Here is a 14,360-nt window from a genome sequence, read left to right as displayed (position 1 = left end):
TAAGTGCTGTTGAGTTTATAAAAGGAATTTGAGAAATACCAATATCAAATATGTAATATCACAGTAAATCAAAATTAAATTCACTCAATTCTTAATAACCATATCTCAATATTTCTATAATTAAAAAATTAATTTTTCATCCATCCATTCCACCACTGACAATGACTAAGAGATTTCTCATCCTTTAAACATGATTTGAATGAAGGAGGGTAATAAATACGAAGGTACGTCACATTTGTTGATGAGCATCAAGCCTGCACGCTACGCGTAATCATCGTTTTTTCCTTTCCTGTATGATTTTCCTGGCTTATTCAATTAAGTAAATTAGAAAAACATCTATTAAAATTTATAGGAAATAAGTGAAACTAAGGCGTGATTGAAAGTCCTTATTGGTGATGATAGTTGAAAGAGAGTAGTGAAAAACTTGTACAGTGGGTTTGTTTTGATGCATAATAAGCTATAGCAACAGGTGTCTCACAAGACTTATACAGCAGTTATTTTCATGTTGTTAGTTGCTCGAGGTCAATTGTCCATTGGCCATAAAATGCAGAAGTCTTTCCGCCTGACTTGCCAAGAGTTTTTCGAAGCGATCAATTATAACCAATAAAGCAATCATTTGTCTGCTATTGAAAAGGAAAGTACCAATAGGAACGGGCACATCAAATTAAAGATCTAAAGACATTTCACGTGAAAGGAAATTGGAAAGAAATACGTAAATAATTACAGTACTTTTTAACTCTTTAACCACATACATTTTATCCATGTTTTTCAGTGGTACAGAAATGCGTAATTATAATTTGCAATTAACACTTTTCAACATATCTTTAAAAAACCAATAAATATCCCAATATTCGCTTTCTACAAAACGTAGAAAAAAAGACTAGTTGTTGCAGTGCCAAAATTCAATCAAAATTTGAAAGATACATACTAACAGTAAAAAACATGTGAGTTGGTTTCTTTGGTATAAACACAAAAGACATCACTGGAAAGCCTTCTGCCATAGCCCTTTGTTGTTTTAAAAGTTAACAAATCAAATTAAGTGCAAATATGTTCCGAAGAAATTCATTACCTTATTTTTCTTTTCTCCATTTTTAATCATATTTGCATCATATTAATATAGCTGACAATCCATTCGTTAAGTTCATGATTTTTAGCAATTTTATATTTTTGCTTTGTCGGTTAGAAACAATAAAAACGGTTGAAAATTCGTGTTTATCCTCGCTTAAAACTATTTTAAAATTAATCGTCTATAATTCAATATAAGTTGTACATTTGCTGGTTCCACAAAGCGTAAATAATAGTTCTTACAAAGAGGAAGGAAAAAAAAAAACAAGTGAAAAATACAATTCCCAATTCCTTTATTGATACAAAAGACAAAAATCAGAAAACTTTTGGAACCTAGCATTACGGATCTCCATCGATAAGAAAAACAATTCAATAAAGCAAAAAGCAAAACAATTACGTAAAATGTAAAAAACTACAGCGTAAAACACAGAAAAAAACAATAGATATACTGGATAAATCGAAAGCTCTAAAACCATAAACTTCTAAAAATTTATCAAATAACAGAATAATTCATGCAACTAAACTGGAAAAGTGTGCTGAAAGGAAAGAAATCGTTAAATGAAAAAAAAGTTCTCAACAGAATTAAACAAGAAATTTTTTAATTAGCTATTCCATAAGACTTAGCTCTATACGCGCAAGAAATTTTTCCTAAAAAAGATTTCGATATAAAACAACGAAAGTATAGAAAAAAATCCAGAGTAATAATCACTGAATAACAGATATTTCAAGTTTTGGAAGCTTGAGCCAAGTCGTTCCAGTGCTTAAATTAAAAAAATTGTTTACCTTTCCATGTTTCGAACAAAACATTCATTACGAAAAACGAAAACACAGATGAAAAATCCATATGTAAAGGAAAACGCAGAAAATCCTTACCCGTTTTTCTTCAGTTTTTAGGTGTCGAAACTGTTTGATAGCATATTCTAAAAAATCTCCGTATCCATCATAATCTCTCCTTAATTTACTTCCCATAGATTTTAACCACAAATCGAATCCTATTTTCGCTTCACTCATTCCTCTGAATGTACTGGCTGAATTAGTAAACAGCAACTTAGTTGAAATGTTCTCTTAATTGAAAATAATACACTAATCTTAAATTCCCAAAAATTCAAGCGATCAATAAAAATAAATAAAAGCTCCAATCTACAATATCTGTTAGATTTGCAAATCAGAATGTTCATGTATATATGCACTTCTTAACCCATATAACACACTTGGAACTGAGAAAATATCATACTTTTCTTCATTAAGTTTCACAGAAAGTGAAGTTTGTCGAATTTTCGACGGCTGCAATACAGATTGTAGCATTACGAAGGAAACTGATTCCATAAACAGCACGCACAGTAAAATTTACTCTTTTTAACTAAACAATTTCAGCTGATGAGAATACATTAACTCAAATTTTGATATTTATAACATAATTTTTTCTTTACATTCTAAACCACCTCTCTTTTCATTTTCTTCCAATCGCTGATATCATCACTTGTTTTTCGTGAAGTAGTTGAAGATGCAGAAGCTAATGAATCGAAAAAGTTGTCTTGATTTGAGCCAAACGTATTCTGAGATTTCCGCTGTAAACTAACAATAAATATAATTATGAATATAATCCAAGAAGCGAAAGGAATAAAATGTAATCGTTTAGCATAAAAACTATAATTTGCATTTGGTACAAAAGTTATGACATAAAAATATTATTTTAGACAACAAAATAAGGCTGTACTTTGAAGGGGTTAGAAGGTAGCCTTGGTTGAACAGGAGATAAAAATGATGAATATTCATTACTCAAAGTGGTATCTAAACTCTGCACATGTTCATTTTCCTCTTGCTCTGCTCTCTCCTGTACTGCTTTGACAACAACTTCATCGGAGATGCGATCCTATAGTTAATGAAATTTGCTTAAAGAAATTACGAAGTCTCAATAATTTCAAAAAAAAAAAAAGAGCAGAACCAACAGATTAACTGTCCACCTTTTTCAATCGCTTAGGTGCCAAAAAATCACTTTTCTTCTTATCTTCTAATAGGATATTTCTCTTTCGCTCATGTTCATCTCGCGTTACGTCTTGTTGTGCAACAGCATTTATTCTTCCGATTTCAGCAACCTAGATAAATTCGTTGAAACAGAAAGACTTGTTGCATTGAGGGGAACTTTAATAGTGATCAACAACTTATCGAAGATAAAGAAATTTTCTGCGAAAAAAGAAAAAAAAAATGTAAACTAAAATGACCAAGTCACTTCCAGCTAAAGAAATTGTGCAAAATAATGCATCTAATTTTCTTAATTTTAATCTCAAAACAATTTTTCACCAAAAAATCTAATATTAATTTAATCACAAATGGAAAAAATGAATAAATAAACCTTCTCTGCAAGTAAAGGATGTCGTGTTTTAGAAGCAAAATTGCACATAGATTGGACTATTTGTCCAGAATGTGTGTAAGTAGCGAATTCAGCTGCACGACACTGACGGTCAGCCCTACATGCAAGTGCAAATAATCGGACAACATCTTTTGTGTACGTCGCCGAAATATCCTATAAAACTTTGAGATATAAAACAGAAGTCCCTTGTTAATTAGAGGAAACAAATCTTTTAGGACTCTGAAAAATTTTACTTTCGAAATATGTTCATAATTCTCTTAAAAGTAATTCAAAAAAAAATGAACATAAGAAAGACGAACTAAAAGCTCGGATTCTTTTTTGTCCTCATCATCGCTGTTTAAAGCATAGCTACCAATTTCAGCTAACAAAAGCTTCTCTTCAAGTTTCGATTTTTCTGTATCCTGAGTATAAAATTTTCGGTGATTAGTCACTAATTACAAGAACAGAAACTAAAATTATTTTCAAATATTGCAATAAAGTTCAATGTTAGTATTTTTATCTCTGTACTACCGTTCACGAGAAATATCGCAAAATATCGGCTAAAATAATGTCTACCTGATTGCAGAGAGGAAGCTGCCACTTAACAACGGCTGGGATTGAGCGACTTTCCACTAAAGGATATTCTATCCCTCGACAATATATATAACGAATTTCACAATGCGGGTAATCCATAAAGCTGATCAGAAATATATGGTCTGAATTACTTTTGAGAGTAGTAGCAAAGTCATAAACTGGAATCCAAATGCCATTAGAGGAAAAAATCCGACAACAATCTAAAACCAGAGTTATTCGGTAAATGATTCTAATAAATGTGACTTGAATCTCATTGGTTACAAAGAAACCGTAAAAAAAATAACAAAGAGCACTTTCGAGCACATTTGTTCAGTTAAAGATTGAAATTTATTCACTCAGTGCGGAATTTGTTAGCCTAATTATATATATATATATATATATATATATATATATATAATGATCTTCCTTCTAAAAGTTCAAAAAAATCCTAATTAGTTATTGCACAAATATGATAGAAAAAACAATAGCAACAAAATATACATTTGCTATCCATTGTACATAATGTTCCACGACTTGTGTAACCAATCCAATTCAATTTGGCATTACGACCCACACTTATTGGAACAGTTTGTACTAGAGACTGACATTTGTGCCAGTCTTCAGTTTTCATTTTGTAAATATTTGCTACAAACTAAATTAAAAATGGTTAGTTTCAACATGTGAAATCAATTTCAAAGTCAATTTTAAGCAAACAAGAAAGGTAAAAAAGCTCGAAAAGATACATTAAATTGTGGTTCATTGCTTTCATAATAAGCACCACCATTCAGCATCACAGCTGTAAACATATCGTTGAATGCACACATAGTAAATAGTGGCCCTAAAATAATGGAATTATAAATCACAGAAATTTTCTTTTTTTCATCTTGCTAATTTTATCTCATATCCATTCTTTTCGAAAAGAAATTAAAAACATAGAGCTACCTGAATAACAAAAAACCATTTTTTGAGTTCCAGCATATGAAAAAGTTCGAAAATATCGTTGTGATGTGGCCAAAACCAAAAAAGTTCTTCCGATAACTATATTTTCAACAGATTCCCCCTCTGGTAACTTTACGCTCCACTGTCTTGAGCCATAATCCCAGGCTTTAACACACTGTACTTGCATTTCACTGCAAAGTCATTTTTGGTCATTACCCACATCTTACAAAACATCATTTCCACTGTTTGCTAAAGCTTTTAATTTTGTCATTTTCGTTAACATAATTACCGAAATGAATGATGGAGCAAAAGCAAAGCGAACCTCAAACTCTCCTCTCCGACTTTTGATGCCAATGCAACAATTTCATCATTCATGTCACCAATGGAAAAGTTTGCTGTATTGTCGATGATAATTTCAGGATGTATTGAAGTATCGTGCCAATTTATCTGTGTCATTAATTCCTTATTTTCTCAAATTTCAAAAGCATGCAAACAAAAGCTTGGAGTTGACCAGTTTCAGTGATAATTGAGATTCCATTCGATTAATATCTTTTCAATACGATGACTAAATTATTAACACCTACTAATTGCTTTGCAAAACAGTGGTCATAGTAGTGGTACGGTTCAAAATATTAAGAAATTATTAAGTAGCAGCCATTTTTGAAGATGGTTCAGTGTATTCCAGTTATCCTTTTGTGCAGCTATGTAACCTTTTATTAGTAAAAATTCGGGAGAAAATGGAACTCACTGAAAACAGTACCAGTTTGAAGCCACAAAATCTAAAATAATTTTAGAAATAGTACTCGGTAGACTTTTCCTTTTGATCGGTATAAAAACTAAAGGTACCTCAATTCTTCCATCATCTCCGTTATATGAACTGATTATTGTACCATATTGATTCCATTTCTTCAAAATATTATCCTTTAAGAATAATAATGAACAAAGAAATCTTTATAAACATACACCAGAAAGTTCAGAGGAAAGATATACCAAATATCTCTGTTTTCGATGTTCAGGGGTAGAGCCAGTCACGAAAGCTTTTGGCACAACCACTGGTTTGCATGAAGTCGAAGGTTCAGCAGTTGTGAAAATGTGAGGATTTTCCTCGCTTTCATCAAAGATACCACGGAAATGCCCCTCCTCATCAAATCCGTAAGACTTTTTAATAGAATCCAAATCTGCAGATATTAAAAAATAAGAGGAAGTATAATGATGGAAATCTGAAAAATTGAAAATGGATAAACTAGTAAAATTATATAAATGCTACATACTTTGCGAATTTTCATCATCATAAAACTTTACGGCAGCTTTGTTTCTTACACACTGCAAGTCCAAGTCTGTACTGTTGCACTCATTCGAAGTAACTTTTCTCGTGCATTTATTCAAGGAACATATGTGCTCCTATAAGCAGAAGTTTCCGGAAAATTTTCCACTTCAAAAAATACATGTCTTAGTATCATGCAGCAATTGACATGTTAAAAAGTGTGAACTCATGTAAGGTCAAAATAATTAGCCAATTAAGGGTAAAGCAAAACTCGAATTTAACAAAAACAAGTTAAAGCATACCTCAGTATCTGCAAAAAACAACGTATTCCGCAATGACCGATGCCAAAACATAGTACAAATCACTTTTGGTTGTCCATTTATCTGATACTTACTACATGTCAGCAGGTCACCGGTATCAATTTGCCAAACACAAATTAAACCATTCATGGTAGATGACGCCAAGTATGTCCCACAGGACGACACACAGCAGACACTGAACATATCCTTAAAAAACTATTGGAAAGAGTTTCAATTTCCTCTTTCAACTGGATGATCAATATGATAAACATTTTCTGTCAAATGCTTATTTTTCAAAATATTTTTATAGACTGCAAGTAAAATAGTAAGAATGTGAGTGAATTACATATGAATTTGATCCAATAAAGAATTTGGTTATTTCTTCAAACGAATGTTTGTCGAATCTTTTAACACAGCCAAATGCTGGAACAAAAAGATTATCACCAAATGGATCCCAACATAGCTGGAGCTTAGAGTTGGATGGCCTGAAATAATTTTCGACGCATATTTAAATTAATAATTTGTTCTTAAATAAAAACAAAAACCTATATTTTAGAAGAACTGCTCACTCAATGTCAACAATACGCGAACAGATCCGAATAGTGACTGGTTCGGGAAGTTCGCCCTTCGGAAGTGTTATGTCGAAAACGCGTAACATTCCATCAGTTGCTGTAACAGCCAAATATTCATCTTTCGAGTTGAATGAAACGCACATAATTTGTCCATCCGCTTCAGAACGAATTACATCACCTGTTTCGAGATTGATGATCTTTAAAACGTGATCGCTGAAAAAGAAAGAAATATAAAACTAATCCAAAAACATGCTGAGCTGCAATAGATCAAACTCGATTAACAATTATTTTAACATCAGTCTTGCAAATTAAAAATTTTCTACTGCTCCAAACATATTCAGAATAAACATACATAGAACCAGCAGCCAAGAATTTTCCTGATTTTGATATATCAATGCTCGATAAATCCAGTGAAAAAGTTGTTATCGGTGCAATCATCCGTAAGGAATCTTTCTCAAAACGAGAAACTGTTGACTTTTGAATACCTGTTTGGTTATCTGTACTTGTATGTCCGATATAGATGTTATTTCCCTAAAAAAACATTTTTTGATAATAATGACAGCAATGATCAATTATGGTAATGAGAACCGTTGCACTATAAACTCGGAAACTTGCATATAATTCAGTAAGCTCCTGTATTTCGTATTGTATACTACAAAACATTTTGTAAGTCGAAAAGTTTTATGCAACTTCAAAAGTTTAGAATTTAATAAATCCAAATTTTTGGTCACATACAATCAATGAAATATATCGGAAAGTTCTTACATGCCAAGCTATTGCAGAATGCGTTCGTCCTTTGATGTTTTTAGCGTAATATTCAGCTTCATCCAACTCATCACCCGTCCAAATCCATACGTCCCCATCTGTACCAACTGATAGGAAAGACTAAAATTCAATTACATACTTTTTTATATAGGGCACGGAAAACTGTCCCTTACTAATGAATTCATTTTTAAATTAATTTAAGTGAAATATTATGCTGATAATACGATGAAAGTGGAAGTATTCAATCCCTACTTTTTTCCAAAACATTCAAACTGTTTAGGGTTAACCGTAGCAAAGTAATCCTTACTGCTAGTATGCCAAAGGAAAAAGAGAACATGAAGTACGTTCCCCCCTTGGATTAAATACTGCGAAACTGAACCGAACATCACTCCTCTATGGGTTGATCGCTGTACCAATGTCACGAATTAAGCATGTCAAAAAGTTCAGAATATCAGAGGAATGGTGTGATGGTGGCATTTAGTCTGCAGTTGCAAGAGATGATTCATAGAAAATCACCAAATATTCCTAGTAATTGCATACTAATCTCAATTTATCTAAATTAAGCAAAACACTAAGAAGAACACATACCCCAGTATTGTCGGTAGCACTTTTATCGATGCATAACTGTATGAATCCTTTGGAATGTAGCAGACGTGGCTCTGCGAATTCACCCGAATACATGAGCAAAGCTATTTGTGAAATAACAACTATTGAAATTCGCCGAGTCAATCAGTATTCAGTGAAGAATTGCAACTCTTCTCCACACCTCATTTATTCTTGCTGTACGGCAACTACTCAATAATTAAGCTAAACAGAAACTTGTGATAGTTTGGGATAAAGATTTCGTCCCGAAACTCTTTTTGGATTTCAGGAAGGAAAAGGATGAAAATATATTAGGTGTTTCCTATAACTACCTAGAATTACGTAAAACAAAGCTGGATAGTGTGACCTTTACACTGCGATCAAAAGGAATGCCAGGTGTGCACCGGATGTGGCCATAATGATTATAAACTGGACAATAAACACAGCTATTATATCTTCTTTGAACCATTTTTTCCATCTTATCACGCAGATGTGTGTTAAAGCTAACAAGCAATTACTTTATGATATTCATCACTCTTCCTCTACCTTTTACACTAAAAATATTTTACACCTTACGTCAATCTCGTCAACCAATATGTAGAAGCATCTACCACAACCGTGAGATCGAATATTTTCATTCGCAATATGTCAGAATAGCAAGGAGTGCAGCGTCGTCGCCTATCGATCACGTACATGTTGCTTCTTGTTAGGAGAGGACTCGGAAACAGGGAGGTTATGCTTGGTCAGGGATGTGCTGGGAAGTCTCTCCAAAAATGGATTACGTTCGAGATGCGCAGCTGTCCAGTCTCTCTGTTTCATCTGATACTTTACATTGGTTTATCGAACTGACTTGTTTTGAAAGCTGAGCGTAACTGCATAAGTTTTCGGTCGTTGTCATGGCATAATGTTATCCTTTTCTGTGTCTTAAGATGGTAGGAAGAGTAATCGCTTAAGAATGAAGTGAATCAGCATGATAGCTTCCACTTATAGAAGGAAAAAAGTTCAACTATATATGTAATGCTCAAAAATTGAAAATACAGGTTTTATCCTCAGATAATTGAAAATACAGATTTATTTGTGCACTGCGTCACTGACTTATTTCTTTAAAAAAACCTCATGCAATACATTGGAACGTTTCAGGACTTGCATTTAACTTGTAAACTTCATCAGCAGAAAATGTCTTGTGTAAGTTCAGTATTATCAAGTACATTTATATTGTAAAGTTAAAATATTGAAACATTAATAGTTATGATGTATGAGGGTTAACATTGCTTTTTTTAGAAAGTTTATGGGTCTCCAAAAAGTTTTCGAATGCAGAAGATTCTGATTGCCGCCAAAATCGGGAATAAAGATGTCACTGTATTGGATCAAAAGCCTCCATACAACAAATTTCCTCTTGGAGTAGTTAGTATATCGGTGTATTTCTTGAATATGACCATGTCTCAATGTTAAGCAGAAATATTGCATGTCTCTTACCGTTTTTAAACCTTCATGATTAGGATGATGATATTTTGCTCACTTTATCTTCTCGCTTGATTTGTTTTTACGAGGTGGTCAAATTTTTTAAGACTCCAGCAATGGAAGACAACAGCATCACGTTATTCGGTGCAGACGCAATTATGCTTCATTTGGCAGGCGAAACAATGAAAGGAGCAAATGTTAGGCTAAAATATATTTTTTATTTCCTATTTCGATGGGCTTTTTTTCACTTTCAGTGCTGGTACTTGTTATTTCTGTTTTTTACGTCTTAATATTTGTTTGTTGCACTGATAAGTGATGTAATGCTGATTTTTGTTATTTACAGTGCTCGGAAATGTTGCAGTGGATGCAGTGGTCTGAGGGGCAGCTAATACCAAGTGTTTTAGGTTATGTATTACCAAGTGTTTCAGTTGCTCATATTGACAGTGAGGTATATATCACTAACACTGTTATTTTAGTGTGTGATTGATTGAGTAAAAAATATAGTACGGATGAACTCATCTGTTCTGTGATTTCGTGTTAACCAATAAGGGAAAATAAAGTTCCTTTCAGTAGAAGATCAGTGCAGTGGCATAAATTAGTTTTAATATTTCAAGATATAATGGTACTTAGTATATTTAGCTTTCTTTAGCTTTTTTTTTTTAGCTTTTTTGTTAGACTAATAAATTCCAGGAATAATGAAAGATTGTTTGTTGTAATATATGTCAGTTAACATTTTGATAGCAATAAGTTTATAGAACATTTAATTTGAAATTGTTCTTGTTTGTGAATCAAGTCTTTCACTAATTTTTCCAGATCTTGGAAGCAGCAAAGACAGAATTGCTTACGCAGCTGAAGTGTTTGGATAAACTGCTTTTAACAAAAACTTTCCTAATCGATGAAAGGATGTCTCTTGCTGATATTTCTGTAGCAATGGATTTACTTCCTGCTTATCAAGTAGTCTTATTTGTTTGTGACTTAAAGTGAAACTTAAAGTAAAAGTCGGTTACTGAATGTTTTTGCCTTACTTTTTAGTATGTCTTGGACGAAGCGATACGTACGTCATTAATTAATGTCAACCGTTGGTTCAGAACCATAATTAATCAAAAATCTGTTAAAGATATCCTTGGTGAAGTGCAGTTTGCCGTAAAAGCATCCAAATTTGATAGTAAGTATAAGGTATTATGTCACCAAAGCTGTTCTATTGCTGTCCTGAAGCTGTTTATTGCATATTGCTGATGGACTGTCCTTTCTTTTTAATCAAAGAAATCAAACATGATTTGTGTTGGTTGCTTTTAGCAATCCAGATTTTTTGCACGTGAAGATAGATTTTTCTCATTATTTTGCAGGTACGAAATTCAAAGAATTATCTGCAAAACTATCCAAAGAACGTACTGCTCATAAAGGTTCAGAGTTCCACAATAAACTCGACTTCCTCGTGGAACTTTTCTACGATTTTGATACTTGAATTTTCAGTGTATCATAGTTTTGTTAGGTAATACGTTATAATGAGATGTTTTTCAGATGAAAAAAGCAAGGAATTGCGCGGAAAACAAAACAAAGGGCAGCAGGAGGAAGGTAAATTTCACTTCTACATAATTTTCAAATGCATTTTTATTAGCTCTATATTTAGATTCATGTCGAAATTCAGATAAGAAAACCAAACGAGCAAAAAATGAGGACGATGAACCAGATGCTGCTGATGAAGTTTTAGCTCAAGAGCCGAAATCAATTGATCCTTTCTCTGCTATGCCTAAAGGGTACGAATTTCATAAAAATATTGATTAGTTTCTAAAATGTTCGGCTGGTTTTATTCTCACTCCAACTCTTTTATGCAATAAAAAAGACTGTGTTTTGCAGAACTTTTGTGATGGATTCCTTCAAGAGAGTTTATTCGAATGAAGATACAGCAACGAAAGCACTGCCTTACTTCTGGGAGAGCTTTGATTCGGAGAATTATTCTATTTGGTTTGCTGAGTATAAATACCCCGAAGATTTGACTCTTACATTTATGAGTTGTAATCTCATAAGTGGTAGGCAGCTATTATACGATGAATTGAATATATTGTGTTTAAAATAGACTTTCACCCACAACTTATTAGCCTTGAATTTCACAGTCTCCTATTTTGATTATAAAAAATTAGAACTTATAAGTTTTGAAGTTTTAGGGATGTTTCAAAGATTAGAAAAACTAAAGAAAAATGCTTTCGCATCAGTTTGTTTGTTTGGCACGGATAACAACTCAACAATATCAGGGATTTGGATTTGGAGAGGACATGAATTGGCTTTTAAGCTCTCACCAGATTGGCAGGTTTGTTGAATGAATTTCTCAAAATGAGGCGAGTTTTAATAGGCTGCAATTAACTCGTAGTAAAATAAAAAGAAAGTTTTAAGTGTCGCATTAATCGGAAATTTTATCTTTATTGTAAATGTCATTATATTTTCATTTTAAGATTGATTATGAAAGCTACGATTGGAAGAAGTTAGATCCAGCTGATGAAAAAACGAGGAAGCTTGTTAATGAATATTTGATGTGGGAAGGTGATTTCGACGGGAAGATATTTAATCAGGGGAAAATATTCAAATGACTTTTTAATTTTATGTGATCTATTACACTGTTGTTTGCGTTGTTAAAAGTGGGTCCACGCCACATCTTTTTCTATATTTCCCTGGAACTGAATTGGAAAATTAAACTTTTTATGACCCTACACAAGCTGCTTTCATTTCAACAATCTTAGAAGAATATGCTAATATCATTCAGCGGGTTGTTATGATAACGTGATAGCAGAGAATGTTATCAAAATATCGATGCTGAATATCTGGAGTCTCGTGCCGAATATTAATTTTTTACTTAAAAATTTGCTTGTACCTTTCAGCTGATTGAGTTTATATACTAGAGTGGTTTTTTGAATTTATTCTAGTAATGAAAAAACGAAGCTAAAATAGGCTTCTGAGACAAATGATCGAGTGCTAAAGTAAATCGAAAAGTTGCAGTTACTATTAGTTTTTCTCTTGCTTAATTGACTGTTTAATTGAAGGGATTTTACGGATTTTTTTGCTAAAGTTACTACCTGCTGGCAGGAATAGTAAAATGATTTGGCTGAAATAATTAACCAGTTCTGATTTAACAGTTTTCGCAGATATGCACATCACTCTCCATCCTTTTTTCCACTTTTTATTAATTCCCATGCCTTCCTTCTCACAGAAAGGGAAGTGACAAAATTTATAAGGATAATTGTGCTTCTTAATGAATTATGCTTCCATTGATGCATTCACTGCTTTCTTAAATATTGTATGAACATAAGGAATTTGTAAAAAAAAAAAAAAAAAAAAAAGTGATCGAAGAAACAAAGTCCCATCGTTGGTGCATCTTTATCAAACTTTTCAATCATTTATGAGATGATAGCTTTCGAAACTTTTTGCACTTCTTTATTTTGCTAGATGTTGTTTCACCTTCGTATTTTCATGTTCCAGTCTTTAAGATAAACAATTTTACAATTTTTTGTGCACAAAGTGAATTTGTAGTTTAGCCCCTGATACTTTCTGTTATGCAATTTTTATTTCGCTAGATTTATTTTTTTATTGCTTGCCGAACCTAAATTCATTTATTTACGAAAGCCTTTTTTGGAATGTCACTGCATACTTCAATTTATAAGAGATCGATTGGATGGGTTGAATTGAGGAAATTCTTGTTCTAAATTTTCGACATAAGAAATACATTAGCCAGAGATAGTTAATAATTAAGGACCACCGAGACTGGCTACATTTGCCCCGATCGGCCGATGCGTACAGATGATTCTTCATTTGTTCATCAAATTTTTTACAAACATCACTTTAAAACGGAATTACATAGCACTCGCCAAAAAAAACGAAAGCAAGTAATAGTTATTCCCGCGTTCCCGTATCTTCTGGAATTTTTCAATAAAGAATGACGCTTTTTCTTACACCGTAAAAAAAACTTTCAAAAGGAGAAAGCTTGTCAAAAGCCTGCGATGGATTGTAACTAGTCGGATATTAAAATTTTTAGTTTAATTCTAATTCCTTTTTTGTCAATTCTTTTCAATCATTTCGAAATGGTTAGGACTTCATCCATTTTAACAATAAAATTTGAAAACAATTTTTACGGCAAAGGCGATTTGAATCTTAAAAATATCAGGATAGAAGTGAAAAAATATAGATTGAACACCTGAAATTAGATACATACCTAACAATATCTCTTAAAGACATCCTAAAAAAGCTAAACATGCTGAAGCAATAACAGAAACAGGAAGGATTTTCTTAAATGTATTTTTAAAGAAAGAATTTTTTAAAGATTATTTTAAAATGTACTATAATGTTAGACTAAACTACTTCTGTTCGTTATTGATTCCCACAATCTTGCACTATTAAAATCTAAAACAAGGGATGCAGAATTAAACGAATGATGGAATCATAGAGAATGGGTAATTGAAATGAATAGTGAATTACGAAATACAAAATTGATAAATCTTATT

At 32.5% G+C, this 14,360-nt stretch overlaps 2 protein-coding genes across 4 annotated transcripts; one reads left to right on the top strand and one right to left on the bottom strand.

Moving 5' to 3' along the window:
- Window positions 1-1,789: 1,789 nt before the first annotated feature.
- Window positions 1,790-8,508, bottom strand: Bma-ctf-4 (Uncharacterized protein; the record flags this gene model as incomplete). Its single annotated transcript, XM_001901804.2, has 22 exons — window positions 1,790-1,825; window positions 1,939-2,080; window positions 2,300-2,349; window positions 2,508-2,633; window positions 2,783-2,938; window positions 3,030-3,161; window positions 3,419-3,589; window positions 3,736-3,837; window positions 3,992-4,209; window positions 4,490-4,640; window positions 4,732-4,826; window positions 4,931-5,118; window positions 5,250-5,374; window positions 5,774-5,833; window positions 5,918-6,105; window positions 6,199-6,328; window positions 6,494-6,697; window positions 6,837-6,975; window positions 7,060-7,275; window positions 7,415-7,593; window positions 7,828-7,947; window positions 8,416-8,508. 22 exons carry the CDS (start codon window positions 8,506-8,508, stop codon window positions 1,790-1,792), a joined length of 3,021 nt encoding a protein of 1,006 aa, XP_001901839.2.
- Window positions 8,509-9,585: 1,077 nt separating this feature from the next.
- Window positions 9,586-12,455, top strand: Bma-eef-1G (Uncharacterized protein; the record flags this gene model as incomplete). 3 transcript variants are annotated; one of them, XM_001901806.2, is made up of 12 exons in its annotated part: window positions 9,586-9,594; window positions 9,691-9,813; window positions 9,978-10,067; window positions 10,214-10,318; window positions 10,684-10,824; window positions 10,903-11,035; window positions 11,217-11,273; window positions 11,392-11,445; window positions 11,519-11,627; window positions 11,728-11,900; window positions 12,036-12,178; window positions 12,321-12,455. In XM_001901806.2, the coding sequence occupies 12 exons, from the start codon at window positions 9,586-9,588 to the stop codon at window positions 12,453-12,455; spliced, it is 1,272 nt and encodes a 423-aa protein (XP_001901841.2). The 3 variants fall into 3 exon arrangements, with proteins under 3 accessions (XP_001901841.2, XP_042937812.1, XP_042937813.1); XM_043081878.1 differs by lacking the exons at window positions 9,586-9,594; window positions 9,691-9,813 and having other exon boundaries at window positions 9,987-10,067; XM_043081879.1 differs by lacking the exons at window positions 9,586-9,594; window positions 9,691-9,813; window positions 9,978-10,067 and having other exon boundaries at window positions 10,223-10,318.
- Window positions 12,456-14,360: the final 1,905 nt, after the last annotated feature.

This window comes from Brugia malayi (assembly GCF_000002995.4).
Source record: "Brugia malayi strain FR3 genome assembly, contig: Bm_v4_Chr4_scaffold_001, whole genome shotgun sequence".
NCBI classification, from domain to species: Eukaryota; Metazoa; Nematoda; class Chromadorea; order Rhabditida; family Onchocercidae; genus Brugia; species Brugia malayi.
This window is presented reverse-complemented; position numbering and strand designations above follow the sequence as displayed.